Below are 18,899 nucleotides of genomic sequence, written 5' to 3'. Positions count from 1 at the left end.
ACGTGTCTCTTCTGCTAAATGCTTACACAACAAACCAACTGCCAAGTCAGGGGTCAGAAGAAAGCTTCTGCCCCAGAACTCTCCTGGAGACAAGAACAGCCCAACTCAGCCTTGCTGGACACCTACAAATGGTCTCTGCCTCCCTTTCTTCAGCATCTGGAGGCTCCTGGATCACTAGCCCTACATGATTTCAAAGGCTTGGATTTAATGCTGGGACCTTTCCATCAGAACAGACTCTTCAGCTCCAACACCACAGGGTCCCTGGATGAGTCACTCCCCTCCTCCAGCCTTTAATGAGTTTAGTTAAAAGGGAACAGGAGAGCCACAGGTAACTAGGCATTCACAGCATCAAATCCTTAGTTAACGTGTTAATAAGGTAGCCTCTCCTGCTGGCTGGGCAGAAGCCGGTACCTCTTTGTCCACCCCACCTAAACCCCTACCTAATCCTGGCCCCCTTGACCTGGCAGTGAGCCTGCCGCTTGGAAAGAAATAAGGTAAAATGGCTGGGGCAGGAAGGGAAGGGTACAGCAAGCCTTACCTCCACCTGCATACCTACCAGCCTGTGCACAGTGAGGCAGACACAGGAGGGTAGATGTCCCTCTGTCACCTGAGGTGTCCAGAACACTGACACACTTTGTCCTACAGCATGTACTAGGGGACTGACTCACTCACACTACACAGTGCCTTCTGGCACCAGACCGGCTGTGCAGTTGCACTGATGCTAACCTGCTCCACCACAGCCCGGCACCTGGTTGGCTAGCCTCCTCTCCAGCCCCCCTCTTGCAGAGATCACCATGACCTGGAGCTGTCAGATGCCACCAGAGGCCAACCCAGCCAGAGTCCTCAAGTGGCTTCTCAACTTTGCTAGCCACACATGAAAGGATAAACTAGAAGTGTGGGCTTCAGGGTTTAAAATTTTATCCCTACCTGCCAAGGCCTCAGCCCAAAGGGTAAGGTAACTGGAAGGGTTTTGTCTAGCTAGCCCCTTCCCGCCCCTTCCTCCCCCGCCCCCCAGTTTGGCAGGACCAGGAACCCGCTAGGGGGAATTTCTCACCAACTTTTAGGTTTTAGAATGGTTGGTGAGCTTTATGCTGTTGTCTGCTGGCCTCAGCAAGGGCTCGGAGAGGGAGACAGAGAGGGGATGGCTCCACACTGCCGGGCGCAGACAGCTGTCTCAGCATAGAGGGGCTCTGGTAGCAGCCGAGGCCATCAGGGCTTTGCTAGCCTGGTCCCCAGGGAGGCAGAAGGTGACACAGGAGCCAAAGCAGGGCAGCTCAAGTTGCTGCCCTGCCCAGCACTTTCCAGGACTGATGTCACCTATGAGGGGGGTCAAGTACTCTTCCCTGGCAGGAGATAAAACTAAGAGCCAACAGGACCAAGCTCACTTTCCACTGGCTGGTACCAGGGGCCTGGGTGCTGGCTAGCAGGCACAGCTTGCACAGGGGCCTCCTCTGAGGGACAGGAGAGCTGGGAAGCCAACCCCCCCCTCCAGATTCCTTGTCACGAACTTGAAGGATGCCCACGACCTTGGCCAGCCAGACCTGGCATCTGACTTAGGTCGTTGATTTTTGCTTTATTAGAGTTATCAAGCATTTACTGTGTGCTCGGCACTGGGTCTGGCTCTTTGTTGGATGCCTGATGCCAGGGACCAAAGCCAGCCCCCAGGCAGCCTGCCCAGCTGTAGGACACTCAGCTTCTATCTCAGACTTTTATCCCAATTCAGGTCTGGGGCTGCAGACAAGACAGGCAGTCTGCTCTGGCATAGTTAGGTCCAAGCTGTCTGCTGGGGTCAGGAACCCTCTGGCACACTGTTGACAGCTGGCACCAGACCAGCAGTCATCTGGGTGGTCTCTAAAGAAACAGTCTACAGCACCCCCCCCCCCAAGACCTGGGACAGCACTCCCTCTCCACAACCCATACCCTTCTTCCCGGATGGGACTGGTCCCCACAACTTGCACAAAGAACCCTCACATGGCAGTCATGGTGGAGGTGCCCCCTCAGCAAAGAGGCAGCCAGAGATTCCACAGGAGGCAGGGTCAGGCTTGTGCAGGACTCCTGAAAGGACAATGAGACCCAGGAAGCCCGGGCCCGGTCTGTTTATATTCCTGCCGGTATAGACTTAGAAAGCGGGCAGAGCTGAATTCCTGGGGCCGAGGAGACAATCCTTTTCCCCAGGCAGGAACAGATGCAGAGAACGCAGCCAGGGTTGGGACGGGGGTAGCAACCAGCTTTCATCATTGTTTAAGCCACTCAGAGCAGACCCACACATATACCCCAGCTTCTGTCCCGGGGAATGGGGGGGGGGCTCCTGGGATTAGGCAGGAAGGAGCTACAGTGGAGAGGCTGAGAGTATCCAGCAACAGGCCCCCCCCTTCCCCCAGCCCTCCCAAAGCCCCTTTGGTCCAACCCTCCTTGCACCCTCTAGTCCCTGCTAGCACCTTGTGGCGGAGCAGCTTGCTGCGCACTCGGCCCCAGAGCCGGGCGCCTGTGTTGAGGGGCCTCTTGCTCCCCGACTCCTCCAGCTGATCCAGGCAGCAGCGCTCCAGGGGTTCACACACAGCCTTCAGGCTGCAGTCGGGCTGAGGCAGGATGTCGGTCATGCCGGTGGTGGCCAGCCTGCGGGGGGCCAGCTCTGAGCTGGGATGCGCGCACGGAGAGGCGCAGACGGCACTGGAGAGGTGGCTTTTGCGCAGCGCTCAGCCAGGACTGTAGTCTAACGGCCCTGGAAGTGCGCGATGCGGGGCTCGGGTTTCTCCTCCCTCCGCATCCGTGCGCTCCTCCCTCCTCCCCTCCCTGGAGACTGCAGCCCGCGCAGGGAGCACTGCTTGGCCACCCAGCTCCTCCCCGCAGCCTCTGGTCTCCTCTCTGCCTGAGGTCAATTGGGCTATCAGTGCGTGTGCTACAGTCATCTGCTGAGTGCCCCGGCCCCAACAACGAAGGAAGTGCCACCCAAGGGGGCGCTAGAGCTGCCCCCCCTCAAAAAACACCCTACCCTGGGCTTTTAACTCTTGGCAAGCTGGCGTTCCTCCCAAGTCCCTACTAAATAAAGTTTGACAAGCCGCTAAACACAAGCCAGTCCGACCGGCTAGGTTCCTGCATTAACTCCTTCACCACCAGGCTGCTCCAGGAGGCCTGAGAAGTCTCAAGAAGGTTACAGGCCAAGCCAGAAGGGGCTTTAGGGGCTGGGAATTTCCATCTAGAGCTGCATTTTGGCCACAAAGAGTGATCTACCTCACCCATGAAGGACTGGAGCTGCCCTGAAGTTCTACTTTTCACCCTCAATTCCAGCCCCAAGGAACCTCCTTCAATGCCAGCTTGGCAAGAGACTGCTGGATCAATAATCTCATACCTCCTCTTACAATAAATGTAAAGAGTGAGGAAGGTCTCTAGTATAGCAGCCAGACCCCCTCATCACCCTACCCTATCTAGGGACCGGGCAAAAGCACAGGCCACTCTGGTTATAGGTGTCCAGCAGGAGGTGCTCCTCCCATGGCTGTTTATAGCCATGTCCTGAGCATCTCACCAAAAAAGGCTTTTGTTGCAAAGGAGAGAATGTCCAATGGCAGAGGGACAAGTGACCACATGTCTGTGCAGGCCCCCTTAAGAGACAGAGTGTACGACCTCGTTCTTGACCCACAAGTCAGTGGATGTTCTAAATGAAGAATGAGGAGTTGGGTGCTGGTGGCTCACATCCATAATCCTAGCTGCTCAGGAGCCTAACAACCAAGGATCATGATTCAAAGCCAGCTTGTGCAAGAAAGTTTGTGAGACTTTTATCCCAAGTTAACCATCAAAAAAAAAAAATCAGAAGTGTAGCTGTGGTTCAAGGGATAGAGCTCTTAGCTAAGTGACAGTGCATAGACCTTGAGCTTAAGCCCCTAGTATGAGTACAAAAAAAAAAAAAAGTGAAGAATGACTCCTTTCTCAGGGTAATGGCTCCAGTTATAGTACTGTACTCAGAGACAGGAGAAAATCCCGAACTTCACAGGATTAGGGTATGCACAACCCAGATACCAGGGACATTCCACCACTGCAACTCTGGGCACCAGGAGGAAGGAAGCCAGTCTCTGCATGGTGCTATGACCAGGTCCTATGCACAAGACTCCCAATGGCCGACTGCACTTATGTGTCGGTGGTAGAACCCAGCTCAGGGAGGCCACACAGCTGCAGTTAGTCACTGATCCCTCCTAAGCCCCTGCTGCTCACGGTCTTGATCTAACTGAAGTATGGTGGCAGAGCTCTTTGGACTCATGAAAGAGCTAGGTCAGAACATTGCTTGAGTGGGCTGGGAAGGTGGCTCAGTGGTAGAGCGCTTGCCTTACATTCAAGAGGCCCTGGGTTCGATTCCTCAGCACCACATAAGCAGAAAAAGCCAGAAGTGGCACTGTGGCTCAGCGGTAGAACGCTAGCCTTGAGCTGAAGAGCTGAGGGACAGCGTCCGGGCCCAGAGTTCAGGCCCCATAACTGACAAGGAAAAAAAAAAAAGAACATTGCTTGATGGATCAGGGCACAGAGGCTAGTCCTTGGCATCTGAATGCCCTTGTGGTATGTAATCCTGTTTTATGTCTGAGCCCTTGGAGCTTTCGGACTAAAGGGTAGCTTCACTACAGAGATAGTCAAGAATCACCTGGCTTGAATTAAGTTGCCATTTTCTAAGTGTTTAGCCTTATGCTAACAGCTTTACAAAGATTAACTCAACCTTCTTTCAGCTTTATGAAGAACAAATACCCTCATTTTACATTTGAGGGAACCAAGGATGCCCTGGAGTCAAGCAACCTGACCCAGGCCAGGATGGGATGGGCTGAGAATAGAGGTCAGGCAAACTCCAGAGCTAACTCCCTTCACCTTGAAGGAATGACACCCAGAGGTAGCAAGTTCAGGTCCCGCCTGGATGGTGGAGATGAGGCCTGTTGTGGGGCTAGAACCAGAGACTGAGTTCTGGGTGTCCCTGAATCAGGGGAGCTAATCAGTCCCAAACCTCCCCGAAGTCCACTGCTTTCTGCACAGAGTAGATGGGCTAGGCTGCCAAGGTCAAGCAAGCCCTTCTCATATCCATGACCACTGTAGCTGAAGTTGGGCTAAGCTACAACAGCTTGGCCAGTACCCCAAAGAGGAGGTGAAGAGATCAGCAAAGGCAAGGACCGAGGTTCCCTGGACCAGCTGAGATCCAAGTGACCTTACCTGACCCGTCCCTCATCTGCTTTCTCCAGGGCATCTGGGTGCCACCTATGAAGAATCTCCATCAAACCCCATGAGGGTCAAGGCAAGAGAACCTCTGACCAAGGCTATCACCAAACCCATTTTTTCCTCCAAGGCTTGGCACCTTCCTTTAGTTTTCTTCTCTTTATCTCATTCATTCCATTCAAGAGACAATGACAGAGGGCCTGGCTGAGCACCCGACCCTGGGATAAGGGCTTGGGAATCAGAGATGAATCAAAAGCCAGTGCTTGACAAAGCTGCCAACCCAAGGGAGGGGCCTTTAGTCTGAACAGGAGGCAGGCAGACTGTTGTGCATCTGGCATGTAACAATTGTGCACCTACTCTGTGTCACACCTAGACAGAGGAGGCATCATCTCTGCCCTCAAGAAACCCAGGATTATATCATCACCATAGTGCAGATCAAATGCCAGGGAAGTTGAAAGAAAGGAGATCACTTCTACCTAAATGGACTCAGGGATAACTTCATGGAGGAGATGAGGCTGGTGTAGGGTGTGGGAAAGGCCACCCCTGCCAGGCCTCAGCTGTCCTCTAAATCCCCCGTGCAATGTTTGGTTGTGTAACTGTCTGGGAAGGTGCCACCGTAACTGCTTACTGCATTCACCTGCTGCAGATACACAATTGGCACTTGGCACTGGCTGGCTAACTTCAGCAGATCCCTTACTGGCTTTCTTCCCTCTTGTGGGGGTCATATGCCATAGAGTAATCTGGGGGAATGGTGTGCTGCATCCCACTGTTGGGTGTGTGGGAGAAGGGGGGCAGGATAAATTCTGTTCTCAAAGCCCTACGCTTGTCTGACTTAGGAACCCCAGGCTCAACACTTGTCTGGGTAAAGCATGCTCTGATTGGATGAACAATGGCCAAGTGGTCTCCATGGTGACAAAAGCGCCTTAGCAGATGGGTAGCTGAGTTGGGAGGCTCTTCCCTAGAGATGTTCATCTCTCCCCTCCTCCCCATGGACTGGGGCCTTCCCTTGGAGACAGCACAGATTGGCCTTCTTTTCCCCAAGGTTTGACTCATTTCTTTTTGAAATGGATGGCCTAGAAGCAGGGTGGTAGAGGAGTTGTGTGGGATAAATGTCCCCAGAAAGTTTCTCAAAAGCAGTGGTCTGATTTCTAGATTCTGTTGCCCATCATGGACCCTTCCTCATCTCTGGGTTAGGCTCAGGTTACCCTGGCCACCCAGGAAGTAACTACATCCCCTTGGCCTATGTCCACCCCGTGCATCTAGCCACACCTGGCAGAACCAACTTCTGAAGATATGTAAGGGCCCCTGACTGCATAAACACAGCCTGGGAGGTAAGGCTTCCACAAACAGATGTCGCTGCCTTTGGAATTAAAAACATTCCTGGGGGACTGTCCTATCCTCCCCCCCGCCCTTCCCTAGGCTCTCTGCCAGAGGAATGAGAGGAGTTGTCCCTAGAGAGAAGTGGGTAAGACCCTAGACTTTATGGAGGGAGGGAAACTCACCACCCAGCACAGCTGTGATTGAGGTAAAATCAGGCTAAAGAGATCAGCAACAGCATCATTGAGGAAAAAAGGTCAGCAGGGAATAATACACAGCCTGAGACATGTGGTCATGAGAGGGACAGGCACTGTCACAGTGCTGCAGTGGTGACAGCTGGGGGGTGGGACAGCATTGAGGTAAATCCTCTCTCTAGCCTGTGAACATGAGGAGAAAGGCTCTTCCTCAGAACCTCGGGATGTGGCTGCAGCTTCCCTGCAGTGACCTCCTTTTCCCCAGAACAACTTTCATCTTCCCCCAGGCCAGAACTCCGGTTTCTTATCTGTGTCCTTTAGCTCCAATGACCATGAGCTAGGAAACAAAGGTTCTGAGCTGCCAGCTAGACCAAAGTCACAGGTCCCCAAATGGAGATGACTTGGGAGTGATATGAGGAGGGGAGTCCTAACAAACTACCCTGAGATATCTGGCACTGGCTGAGGATGAAGACTGGACTGGAAAGATTGAGAGGGGTCTAGCAAGGACATCCCTCTCCGCCCCAGAAAAGTCCAGTGACGGGTGGGCCTAAACGATCAGAGCCAGAAGGCAGAACACTGGTGGAGGGCGAGTTGGGCTGAAGTTGTGGAGTGCAGATAGAAAGTCTGGGAATGGCTTCTACCAGCAGACAAGCACGCCCAGGCTGAGAGAGAACCAGGCAGGACAATGTACAGGGGGGTTCAGGGCCATGGGTGCTGGGCAGGACAGTCCATCACAGGAAACACCCTGGGGAATCAGGCAGCCAATAGTAGAGTTCAGCCTTCACTCAATTCATTTTCTCATCACCAAATGGATACACATTACATGCCTATTCATAGTTGAACTCAATCTGTGGGTGCCCTGGCCACCAGTTCCTGGCGCTCCTTTACCTGGGGCTCTTTTAGGTAATCAGGCCCAAGGACCCAGAGATACCTAGCTAGCTATGCATGGGGTTGCAAACAATCTGAGCTCTGGAACCCTAACTCTTCATGGGTAAGTGGCTATTGGTTGTTACAGCTAGATGCCCAGGGTGAGGCTGGGAAGCAAGTTCAATGGTACACTAGGTTTAAGATGTGCATGGTGTAAATGCAGGAGGCAGCTAGGATGCCAAGCTATTTGCTCCTCAGTTCACATCAAACCTGTGCAAAGTAAGCTGCGCTCTTCCCTTCTCCCAGAAGCCTGCTCTGGTTTACCAACAGTGCATAGCATGTGCTGCTCCCAATCAGCCTCACTTTTCAGTCCAGGTAAAATGTGTGGTGGCTCTGGGTGGACAAGAGAGGCTAAGCCAGGCTCCCATGATACATGCCTATAATCGTAGCTACTTAGGAGGCTGAGATCCAGAGGACTGCAATTCAAAGCTTGCCCAGGCAGGAAAAAAAAAAGTCTGTAAGATTCTATCTCTGAAAATGAGCAACAAAAAACAAGGGTGCAGGTATAGCTTGAGAGATAGAGCCCCAGATGAATGAGAAAGTAAGCCAGGCAAGTGTGAGACCTGAGTTAAAATCCAAGTATGAGGGGGTGGGGGTGGGGGAAGAGGCTGAAATAGCCTGAGAGCATGTCCACTGCAGAAGAACTGACCGGACAGTACGTCCTTGGCATTGCTGGTGTTTCTCATGGCACATTTGGTCATGGAAAAGGGAGGAAAATCCATTTGAGCCTTTGGGAACATCTTGCTTGTCTAAACTAAACCCATTCAAGCAGGCAGAGCACCCCCACATCCCCTCTTATCTATTCCATCTAACACATTCCCAATCCTAGGACAACAGTTGCAGCCAAGAGTATGCCTAGACCCCTTGGGCACTTGTTTGCTCCTTCTCCTTGCAGGAAGGAGGGTATATCTAGGATCTCCTGGCATAGCCAGTAGGCAGGGGTCCCTGGGGAATATTCTTGGGTTACCCAGGACTTCACACTGCAGAAGATCTGAGTCTGAAAGTAGGGCAGGGCAGGGCAGGATGTACTGAACCGCCCTGTCCCTTCTCTCCAGCATTATTGAGCAACTTCCTCAAAGTGACCAGAAGAAAGTCCAGGGTAGTCAAGAAAGCTGGACCCCATCCCGCCTAGTAACTGGATCTCCAAGTCACTTTCTACACCTGTCAAATTGGGAGCTTAAGCCAAATAAGTCTTCAAAACATCTCTTTTCTTGGCTAAAAACACCTACCCCTTCTTGTCCCCAAATGAAATCTCATGCCAGTTTCCCAGCCAGAGAAGAGAGGCCCTGGCTTGAAGTGGGACATGGGACCTACCTGGCTCACACCTCCTTTGTCCTCTAGCCTTCGCCTGTCTTGGAGCTCTGTAAGATGCTGTTGCGAGTTCCCAAGTTCTGTAAGCAAAGCCAGAAGCCCCAGGTCCTCTTTCCAGTGTCTATGGCTTAGACCTGCAGCTCTGACTGGGCTCCAGGCAGGCAGACAGTTCTCATGAGAACGCATTTCCTTTGACCGAGGCACTGGCTCTCCCTCTCCCTCAGGGTTGGGGAGGTATGGAGGTCAGGGAGATTCGGGGCTTTTTAAGGACACTGCTGGGTCACAGGCCTGGATTCAGAACACATGTCTCATCTCTACTTCTCTCCCTACTTCAGGAAAACAGTGGGTTTCTACAAGGCTGATGCAGTTTCCCCTCCACCCCACTTCCATATAAATAGGCCTAACACTTATCTCATTTGGTAAATCAGGATGGTATTTTCTGGGTCCTCCTGGCTCTCAAGTCACTCTAGGCTCTCCTCTGAAGTCAGTGCAGCTTGCCTCTTGTGTCTAAGGCTATGTCCAGTCCCCCATCCCAACCCATGGGATGCCATGGTCAAGGATGGACTGGCTCTTTAGGAACTGTTGTAGATTCTGCAAGTGCTATGGACTCAGGGGCAGCCAGCAAGCCTATCTGAAGAGGACCCTATGCTGGCAGCCATAACTCAGCAGTTCCCAGGAAGTTCTGCTATCTCTTCAAAACGAGAGGGACAAACAAAAGTAGGGGTGAGATTTTTAGCTTTCTATGAAGATAAAGCGCAGCCCTCTGATGGCAAGGTCCTCTGGACCATCTCAGCTTTGTCACCCACCCCTCAGAGGTGGGCCCAGAGGAGTGGACACCACACCTTCTTGCCAAGGTGGCATTTCCAAATGGGGAGGAGAGAGGCCTGGCCTCCATCTGCTTCCTACTGAATGTTTCCTGTCTTCTTTCTCGGTACTTGCAGGGCCTGGGTCCTCCAAATGAGGAACACCTGGGTCATGGAGGCGGCTGGGCCAGGGTTTACACCATGTGTTTGGAAAAACTCTTCCCAGTAAGTGAATTCTTTCACAGGGCTCTGCCTGGCCTTTCCCCACCAAGGACAAATGTTCCACTGCCTACTTCTCCACATATTTCAGAAGCACCCAGACCTGCTTGGAAGGGTGACAGCAGGTGGAACACTGAACAGGGTGGGGGTGGGGGTGGGGGAGAAGGATGGGTCTGTGACAGATGGGGTGAGAGAGACCCAGATAGAAGAACTGTCTTAGTCATGGAGGAGGCGTTGTCCTAAGCAAGGAGCAGAATCAGGCCAGGCGCTCAACCTCCCTGTCCCCACATGCTTCTAGGATCTGGTACAATGGCAGTGATGGTGACACAGGAAGTGGCCCAACCTGGGACAACTCAAAGTAGCCAGCAGCAACTGAAGAAAATACCAACTGAAGAAAATACCAACTCTGGACTCCTACGTTTTATGCCAGCTGGGGACAGGAAAGGAGTCTATCTTCCAGAAAGAGGCTGCCCAAGTTCCACTGCAAGGAGCTGCCTGAGCTATGACGTGTGGGTCTGGGGGAGTGGAGTGGGAAAATGGAAAAGGACCACCAGTCAAGGCTTTCTTTCTCCCAGCAGCCCACTCTGCCTCCATTCTAGTCAAAACATGGCCTCCCATAAGAAACAGGGGCTCAGCTGTGGTCACCATGTCCTATAAACAAGGGACAGGAGGATAAATGGGATAAGATAAATGGGCTCTGGATCACCTAGGCCATTGTCCCAGAGACCAGGCTACCAGAGCAATAGGGCTAGGTTGCATGACTCTTGGACACAGTCAAACAGGGACACAGACCCCTCAGGGGCCAGAGGGAGGAGCTGTGATGGGGGAGCCCTTGACTCTTGCCCTAGCAGACTCCTGACCCATGTTCCCTCCAAGTCCCTCCTGCTCTGCAGAGTAATTGAAACCAGAAGCAGCTCTTCCTCGCCTGGCCAACAAAGGCCCCTTGTAGGGCTCCTCACTCAAGCTGTGCTCTGGACCTGACTGCACCCAGCCTAGCTGAGAGTCTCTCAGAGAAGGGCCCAGAGCTGTTCCCAGGCGAGGTGGGGCAGGGCCACACTGAAGTCTCTCATCAAAGCTGGACTGACCTCATGGGCTGAAGATTACAGATGCTGCTACAGCCATCCTGAGGTCCAAACACAGTGGCTACTTGCAGGCGCTAGCCTTAGGGAGGCTGTGACAAGCTATACCAGAAATCCTGGAGGAGTAAGACAGCTGAGTGTGAGAACAATGGCCTTCATGACCTCCTCCCAAGTGTCATTTAAAATACCTGTGAGTCCTCATACACTTCCCAGTGGCCCAGTTAAGAAGCTAGCCGCCAGTAGCTCATGCCTGTAAGTCTAACTACTCAGAAGGCTGAGATCTGAGGATCCTGATTTGAAGGGCAGGAAAATCTGTGAGACTTTTTTTTTTTTTGCCGGTCCCAGGGCTTGAACTCAGGGCCTAGGTGCTGTCCCTGAACCTCTTTGTGCTCAAGGCTAGCACTCTATCACTTGAGCCACAGCACCACTTCTGTCTTTTTCTGAGTATGTAGTTTATGGGAGATAAGAGTCTCATGGACTTTTCTGCCCAGGCTGGCTTTGAACCATGATCCTCAGGTCTTAGCCTCCAGAGTAGTTATCTCCAGAGTAGTCTTATCTCCAACTAACCATCAAAAAGCCAGAATTGGAGCTGTGGCTCAAGTGGTTAGGACATTAACCTTGAGTAAAAAGCTAAGGGTTAGAGCCCACTGGCACAAAACTAACAAAAAAAAAAACATGTCAAGGAATCCCCTCTGGATTTTCTTTTCCTCTTTGCACACAGACTGCAGACTTTGGAAGGGAAATGGGCAGACCTAAACTTCAAGGTCAGAGCAAGACCAAGTTGCCACCCAGGCAATAGGATGGCTGGAATCCTTGGCCTAGTCTGATGTCCTTCCCCACCCCAAGGTTGCATGCACTGCTGTACTCAAGCAAGCTGTGGGGAAGGTGAAGCTGCTTCCCATGCTGGAAAATAGGGGTACAGGGAGCTGTCCCTGGACTTGTGGGTGAGCTAGAAAATGGGGAACAAGGAAGAGGAAAGGCATGGGGGAGTTGGGAAGGGGTATAGAAAAGCTCATCTGGCTTAGGTAGCTCCTGGGTCTTGGACCCTTCTTGCCTAAGGTAAGAGGCAGGAACTGAGCTGTGGGCTCTGAGGGAGAGCTCTCCTCTCTGGCCCAGCCAGCCAAGAAGGGCTGGATCCTGGGAATATGCAAATAAGCCAGCGGGTAGGTCCCAGTTGGGGATAGCACATCTGGAGCCTGGAGCAGTGTGGTTGGAAATAGACTAGAATAAAGATAGAGGAGTCTCTTGGGAGCAGGAAGCCAGTGCAGACTAAGGGGAGGGCCCCCCACCCCAAGCTGTTCCCTGGCCTGGTTGGGTTGGGGGTGGGGCAGCAAGGAGATAGTGGGCAGTAGGGCAGCCCTTTGGGCCTAGAAAGAAAAGGACAACTCTAGAGAGTAGAAGAGGAGGTAGACAAGCTGTTGGGGGGTCTTTCATGAAATCTGCATTGACAGGACAGACTGACATTCAGCCTGTTTCTTTTCTGTCTGAGCATTTCCATTCACTGGCTGCCCCAGCAGCTGACCAAGCATGACCAACTTTAGAGGATGGTCCCTGAATCTGGAGTGCTGGGTCAGCCGGGAATGGGCTGTGTGACTATGAGTATGTCACTCACCCATGTTCTGATCCTGTTTTCTTCCCTGTCAGAAGAAAGGACTTTGGCCTCAAACCCTAGGAATCCTCTTCTTTAATCTATCCCTTCACTGTCTCTCACTTATTCAGCTCCCAACCCCACCTGGTTAGGCCAGCTGGCTCCTCCCTGCACATTACTGCCCACCTGCCATTGCCATGTGGATCCCTCCCCAGGAATGCCCACCCCATGCCTTTTCACTGCCCACTTTGCTAGAATAGCACAGAACCTTAAGAGGGCAATTACTGTGCCTTTACGTAAACTATTGAATAGAAAGTACTTTTAATAATGTATCCAAAAAATGTGTGTCTAAATTCTATACAGGGTACAGAAAGGTGGAGTTTTTTCATGGGATATTATGCCCTGAAAGCAGAGGGGGAAAAAACCCACAAAATACATGCTATAATTAAACATATATATATATATATATATATATATATATATATATACACACACACACACACACACACACATATACACACACACACACACATATATATGTATGTGTGCATATGTGTGTGTGTATGTATGTTTATACCCAAAATTAAAGAATGAAGTAATTGCTCCAGAGGGGTAAGAATGGGATGGGTGATTGTTTCAAGTGTCTTTACTGTGACCGTGATTATCTTTTTCATACAAACACTGCTTTTGAAATTAAAGATTTACTTTCAGATCCCTCTGGCCCCACATCCTCCTTGAAACCTCCTTACCTGCAGCCCACAATTTTTTCCTCTTTGGATTCCTGAGGCACAGGTTTCCTTAGAAAACAGTAGGAGGCAATATAGCATCTAGCAATGGGCTCTGAGCCATTAGCCAGCCCTGTCAAGTCCTGATCATCTGGCCCTGGCTATATTATCTTGGATGGATTCCTGAAGCCCTCGGTGCCTCAGCTTTCTTTTTCTTTTTCTTTTTTTTGTTTGTTTTTTTGGGTCCGGTCATGGAGCCTGAACTCTGGGCCTGAGCACTGTCCCTCAGCCCTTCAGCTCAAGGCTAGTGCTCTACCACTTGAGCCACAGCGCCACTTCCGGCTTTTTTCTTTTTGCTTATGTGGTGCTGAGGAATCGAACCCAGGACCTCAGGCATACAAGGCAAGCGCTCTACCACTGAGCCACCTCCCCAGCCCCTGCCTCAGCTTTCTTGATCTACTACTGTGACAGAGTCCCTCCCCACTGGACCCCAAGATCACAGACAAAACATTCAGCACCATGCCTGGCTCTTTCTTCCTAAGTGCTGATGCTATTCTCACTGTCACTGGCATCTTACATCGCTCTCAAGACTTGACATTTTGTCTTTCAAATTTGAAAACAGACTACTCCAAGGTAGAGCATAAATTTCAGGGTACACACTGCAGATGCCCTCACCCCTGCTCTTTTCCATGCTTTCTACTCCAGAAGTGACAGTACTCCAGGCAAAGGAAGCCGGAGGCTCACCTTATGACAGAAAGCAGGATCTAGAGGTGAGCAGATCACCACAGCTCTTTGTCCTGGCCACCCAGCCATGCCAGGGTCCTTCCCCAGGTTGGGAGATTTCTTGATGAAGGCCACACAAGACCATGGCATGGAGGAGAGGTACTGTCAGCAGGGGTTGCTGGGCTTCAGTGTTCTCATCCTGAGGTGGGGAGATCTGGCTATGTTCCTTGTAGAGCTGGTGCAAGATCACCCAAGACATTTGGCAACAGAGCTTCCAAAAGCCTAAGTGCTGGATACACACGTGTGGATCAGTGTTGCTATTTATTGGTCACTAAATGCTGTCCTACCCCTTCTCCTCCTCCATGTTTCCCTTCTCCCCCTCCCTGCCATGGCCACATCTGGCAAACCCAGAAAGGGGGACTCCTTCCAGGAGCAAATGCCTGGATCTCAGGTAATGGGGCCCTGGCTGTTCTCTGGCTGGACTGAGTGGGAGCAGACTTAGAGAGAAAGGAGACAACATAGCAGGCCTTTGCCTCACCCTTCCTTCAGGCCACTCAAGTATCCTTAAGCGTTGAATCCTAGCCCTACCACAAGCTCTTATCTTCAGGATCTGCTGAAGTGAACAAGGCCATGCTCCTGGGCTGGGGCCAGTTCCCTTCATCGACCACAAGGCAGAGTAGAAAGTGGGGATGAACTATAGGAAAGACCATCCTGTGGCTTTGTGGGGCATGGCCATGTGGGAATGTCTTGGTACAGACTGTCTACTCAGCCTGGCCATACTCAGTGGCTCTGAGGATAGTAACAGGGCAAAGCTTTATGAGCCACCACATGCCCCTGGAGGGACACCTCCCTCCGGATCCACAGGAGACTGAGTGGTGGGGGACTTCAAAGGCCTCTGGGGGCCTCAGGCTCTGAACTGCTGGCTTATTGGCTCAGGTCAGCTGGCAGCAGGAAGGTTTGTGTTTCTTTTAATATCAACTCCCAGGCATTTAACATTCCTTGAAGCTTAAACACAGAAACATTTTCCTTAGCAGCCTGTGCTTTCTGCTCTGCCAAACATAACCTGGCTGTCTCCCCTCCCCCTCTGCCTCCATCTGCTCCTGTCTCCAAGATGTGATGATTTATAGCGTGCTTCCCCAGGGCCTGTGCAGCTGAGTGAAGGGAGGGGAGTGAAACCTGAAGTCCAGGTAGGAGAATGACACTTTCTGCTCCTGGAATTTGAGTTCTAAAGGGATTGCAGGACCAAGTGCCCACCTAGCTGGCTGTCCTCATTCACCTTTCTGTTCCATCAATGGCCCAGGGAGTACAGCAGCTGCTCAGGTCTCTTGGGGCTGGACAGGTGTCTCTAGCTTAGAATGTCTTCTCTGCTTGCTCCCCTGCCCTAGCCTCCTGGGATGTGTAGATGGGGCTCCTACTGCATATCCCTGTACAGAGCAGGTTCTGGGGACTGGATTTTGAGCATTCTCGCATAATCATCCCCATTTCCTAAGTAATGAAGGGCTGCTATATGGTTGCCTAGCAGCACTATCTCCCTGGTGACAGCGCTGAGAAGCAGGGTGCAGGTCCCACAGCCTCAGGAAGGGATGCGTTCAGCAACATGAATGACATAAAGCAGGTAGATAGGCCTCAACCAAATGGGACAAGTGAGGGAAAGCAGGAGACATCCCCTCCCAGATCTCAATTCCATCAAAGACACACAATCAAGAGCCAAATACCAAACTCAAGCCTCAGTATGCACCATACAAAAAACAACCCCTACAAACACACACACACACACACACACACACATTATTCCGGTTCTGTCCCATCATTCTACTTCCGTCCCATCGGCAGCAATGGTCAAGAAGCCTGGAGGGCCCAATGTTCATGGCTCAGGCCTGGCATAGCCCATCATTGTTCCCTTTGATTTTATGGTCACAGACTCTACTAACTTTTGTCTTAAGCATGGGGCCAGATGAGAGTGTGGATGGCTCCATGCTGAATGGACTTGACTCCAAGCCTGGTTCTCTTGATAGTTAAGTATATGGCAACCATCTCCAAAACTGGAAAAATGTCTCCAGCATGCAAGCCAGCAAGCAAGGCTTGTTTCATTCCATATATTACAGAGCACCAAGAAACAGCTGAGCCCTATGTGCACTTACTCTAGTTGAGGAGCTAACTTAAGACAATGATTTCCAACACAGGGGAGGACAGTCCAGCAACCCAACCAGATCTCAAGCCCTTGTGGAAGAGCAAATGTTGGGGACATGTGTCTCTTTCCTATCCCATGTCCATGGCAACACTACTCCGCAAACATGGTATTCTCTTCAGCTCATGATGCAGCCTCAGAATCCTTCTCAACACAGTGTTGTAAGGAAAAACCACTGGGGCCTAAAAGCCAAAGAAAGCCAAAGAGGGAGCCATGCGTCAAGTACATCCTACAGCAGCATAGATGATCCACCTGAGCCAGCTGTGGCGGCCTGAGGAACCAGGCCCCTGCGGGCTGCTGAGGGGAAGGTAAGAAGCCATTGCCAGCACAACCACAACCTTGGCGAACTTTTCTCAAACCAGCTTGGACCCAAACTCAAAAAGGCAAGTGCCTTGATCAAGAGGACACCTGAGAAGGGCCTTCTGTGCCTTGAATCCTCACCTGGATCTGCCCTTTGCCCATGATCTTATCCACGATCTCATTGTTGTCCTTATTGACCTTGGTCTTGTCATAGCACTTCTCATAGCACAGGATCCTCAGGGACTGAGAGCCCTCCAGTTCAATCTCAAACTCCTGGGGAGAGATGGGACAAAGGGTCATGAGCCGCTGAAGCCAGGGCATGTGGTTTCCTGACAGATGTAGGCCTCAGCTATGCAAGAGTGGGGTGAACAGAGACTGCATGGCAAGACATGGGAAGGGTCTTTATTTTCTGGAGCTCTTACAGGCCTCCATATGAGTGATGAAGTCAAGTTTGGGAGCCTGAGTTGAAATCCTAGTGTCTGATGCCCACTGACACACACACAATGGCCGGTGCTAGATAAATAGGGAGGGGAAGGAGCAGGGTTACAGAGACAAGGTTGAGGCAAATTACTGGCTTGGCCATCCCTAGTAGATAAGGTTATGGGACAGGTATGATAGGTGAATCAGAGGTCCTTGCGGGGAACACCAGCTCCCTTCACTCACCTCATCCCATTTGGGCTCTGTTGTGTCCCGAAATACCCTGGTTTTGGCTTTGCTGACAAAATAGCCAAAGGAATCCACCTCCAGGGTACAGTATAGATCTGCAGGGGAAGGACAGACAGACATACCAAGTAAGGCCTGAGAAGCCCAGGCATGAAGTCAGGGCAGGGGTAGTGATGGTGATGGCCTTGGGAAGGGGGAGAGTGCATCTAGCTTCCCAACATCCCCTTTAGAAATGATCTGAAGGGACGGGCTGGGCTGTGGTACAAGGAGGCATAGATTTCTACTGTACCCCCATGTAACCCGGGCAGGTTGTTGGGAATCCTCTAAGCCTCAGCTTCCCTGTGTGTTGAGTGGAGAGGATAGCAGTGCCATAGAGGAGTGCTGGGGCATCAGGGCAGATAATGATCCTCCAAAGGCTTTGAACACACCAAGCCACTGTCAAAACACTGCCATGTTCTCATTTTCTCCATGTATGCTGGAGGTGCTCTGTGTTTTCACAGCATCGTTCAGTTTTTCTAGACTTAGTCATCCAAGGGATAAAGAAGGCCTGGTTCCTGCCTTCAAAGAATTCACAGTAGGAGAGGCAAATTATAAATGACAAAACAGTACGACAGGTACTGTTCCCCACTGGTGGGGAAACTGGGGGGTGACCAATTCACCTCAGGAGGACAGGAGGCTCCCCAGATGGTGCAGGTGGCCAACAATAACACCCAGGGAGGTGCCTGTAGAGAACTGCAAGGGCAGACCTTGCCTGCTGGAGAGCAAGAGAAGGCAGTGGGAAAGGGAGGCGGACAAGAGTTCTTGATCTGATTTGATTTTGAAGTCCTATCACCTCTGTGACTCAGTTTCTTCACCTGGCAAATGGGTTAGACAGACTCAGACTTTCATGTGGTTTAAAAAGTAGATATAGTATAATTGGAGTTGGAAGTACAGCTCAGTAGTAGTGGGCTAGCCTAGCCTAGGCAAGAAAGTCCCATAAACAGATTTTTGTGAAATGTTAGAAACCTGTGTTACTAATCTACACATTTAGGAGATGATGACAGAGCAGGGGAGGAAAGGAGGGTGTGGTGGTGTAGGACATCCGTGGTCACATTCAAGCCCACTCTCAGGGTGGTACAGACAGGTATGATGGCCTTTCATAGAGAAGGAAGCTGAGGCTCAGAGATTAAGATGCTTGCCCAAGGTTAGACAATGGGTACCTGGCAGATACAGAGTTCGAGGAGTCAGAAGCTCCAGAGCTTCAGATTCCTGGAAGGAGGGCTCAGAGGAGAGTAGACGGAGAAAAAAGGCAGGGTAAGGTTGTTCACCTGGTTCAAAGAAAGGGGGAGGGGAACGCCCCACATCTTTAGGTACCGGCCTGTGCAGATTGGAGCAGGTCTATAGGGGCTTTAAGTCAGAGATGAGCAAAGGCACCCAACTTCTACAACTCAGAAAGGCACTTACTGGCTGACTGTTTAAACCCCTTGGCAGAGTGGACGATGACATGAAGGAAGCCATATAGTCCAGGAGACTCATCATCTGCAAGAGAAAAAAGCCCCAGGTAGGGTGGTGGATGAGAAGCTTATCTTCTCTTCTACCCCAAGCTTCTGGGGAGGAAGAGAAGAGTGAGACTGTCCGAGCCTTGGTCCCACAGCACCACCTGGTGGCAGGCTGAAAAAAATTTCCAAAGCCCACTGTG

At 51.4% G+C, this 18,899-nt stretch overlaps 1 protein-coding gene across 5 annotated transcripts in view; it reads right to left on the bottom strand.

Moving 5' to 3' along the window:
* Nucleotides 1-18,899, bottom strand: part of Abr (active BCR-related) — a 218,730-nt gene that overhangs the window by 21,453 nt on the left and 178,378 nt on the right. For 4 of the 5 annotated variants that reach the window (XM_013016535.1, XM_013016536.1, XM_013016537.1 and 1 more), the window contains 3 exons: nt 18,665-18,739; nt 17,222-17,319; nt 16,700-16,831 (listed from right to left, as the gene is read on the bottom strand). In XM_013016535.1, the coding sequence (XP_012871989.1) occupies nt 16,700-16,831; nt 17,222-17,319; nt 18,665-18,739 (305 nt within the window). Of the gene's footprint in view, nt 1-2,438; nt 2,655-16,699; nt 16,832-17,221; nt 17,320-18,664; nt 18,740-18,899 lie in introns of those variants that run through there. The other variant, XM_013016540.1, reaches the window with a different exon arrangement.

The sequence above is a fragment of the Dipodomys ordii genome, unplaced genomic scaffold (assembly GCF_000151885.1).
Source record: "Dipodomys ordii isolate 6190 unplaced genomic scaffold, Dord_2.0 Scaffold31, whole genome shotgun sequence".
Classification (NCBI taxonomy): Eukaryota; Metazoa; Chordata; class Mammalia; order Rodentia; family Heteromyidae; genus Dipodomys; species Dipodomys ordii.
Note: the sequence above shows the minus strand (reverse complement) of the source record. Positions and strands in the feature narration are given on the sequence as shown.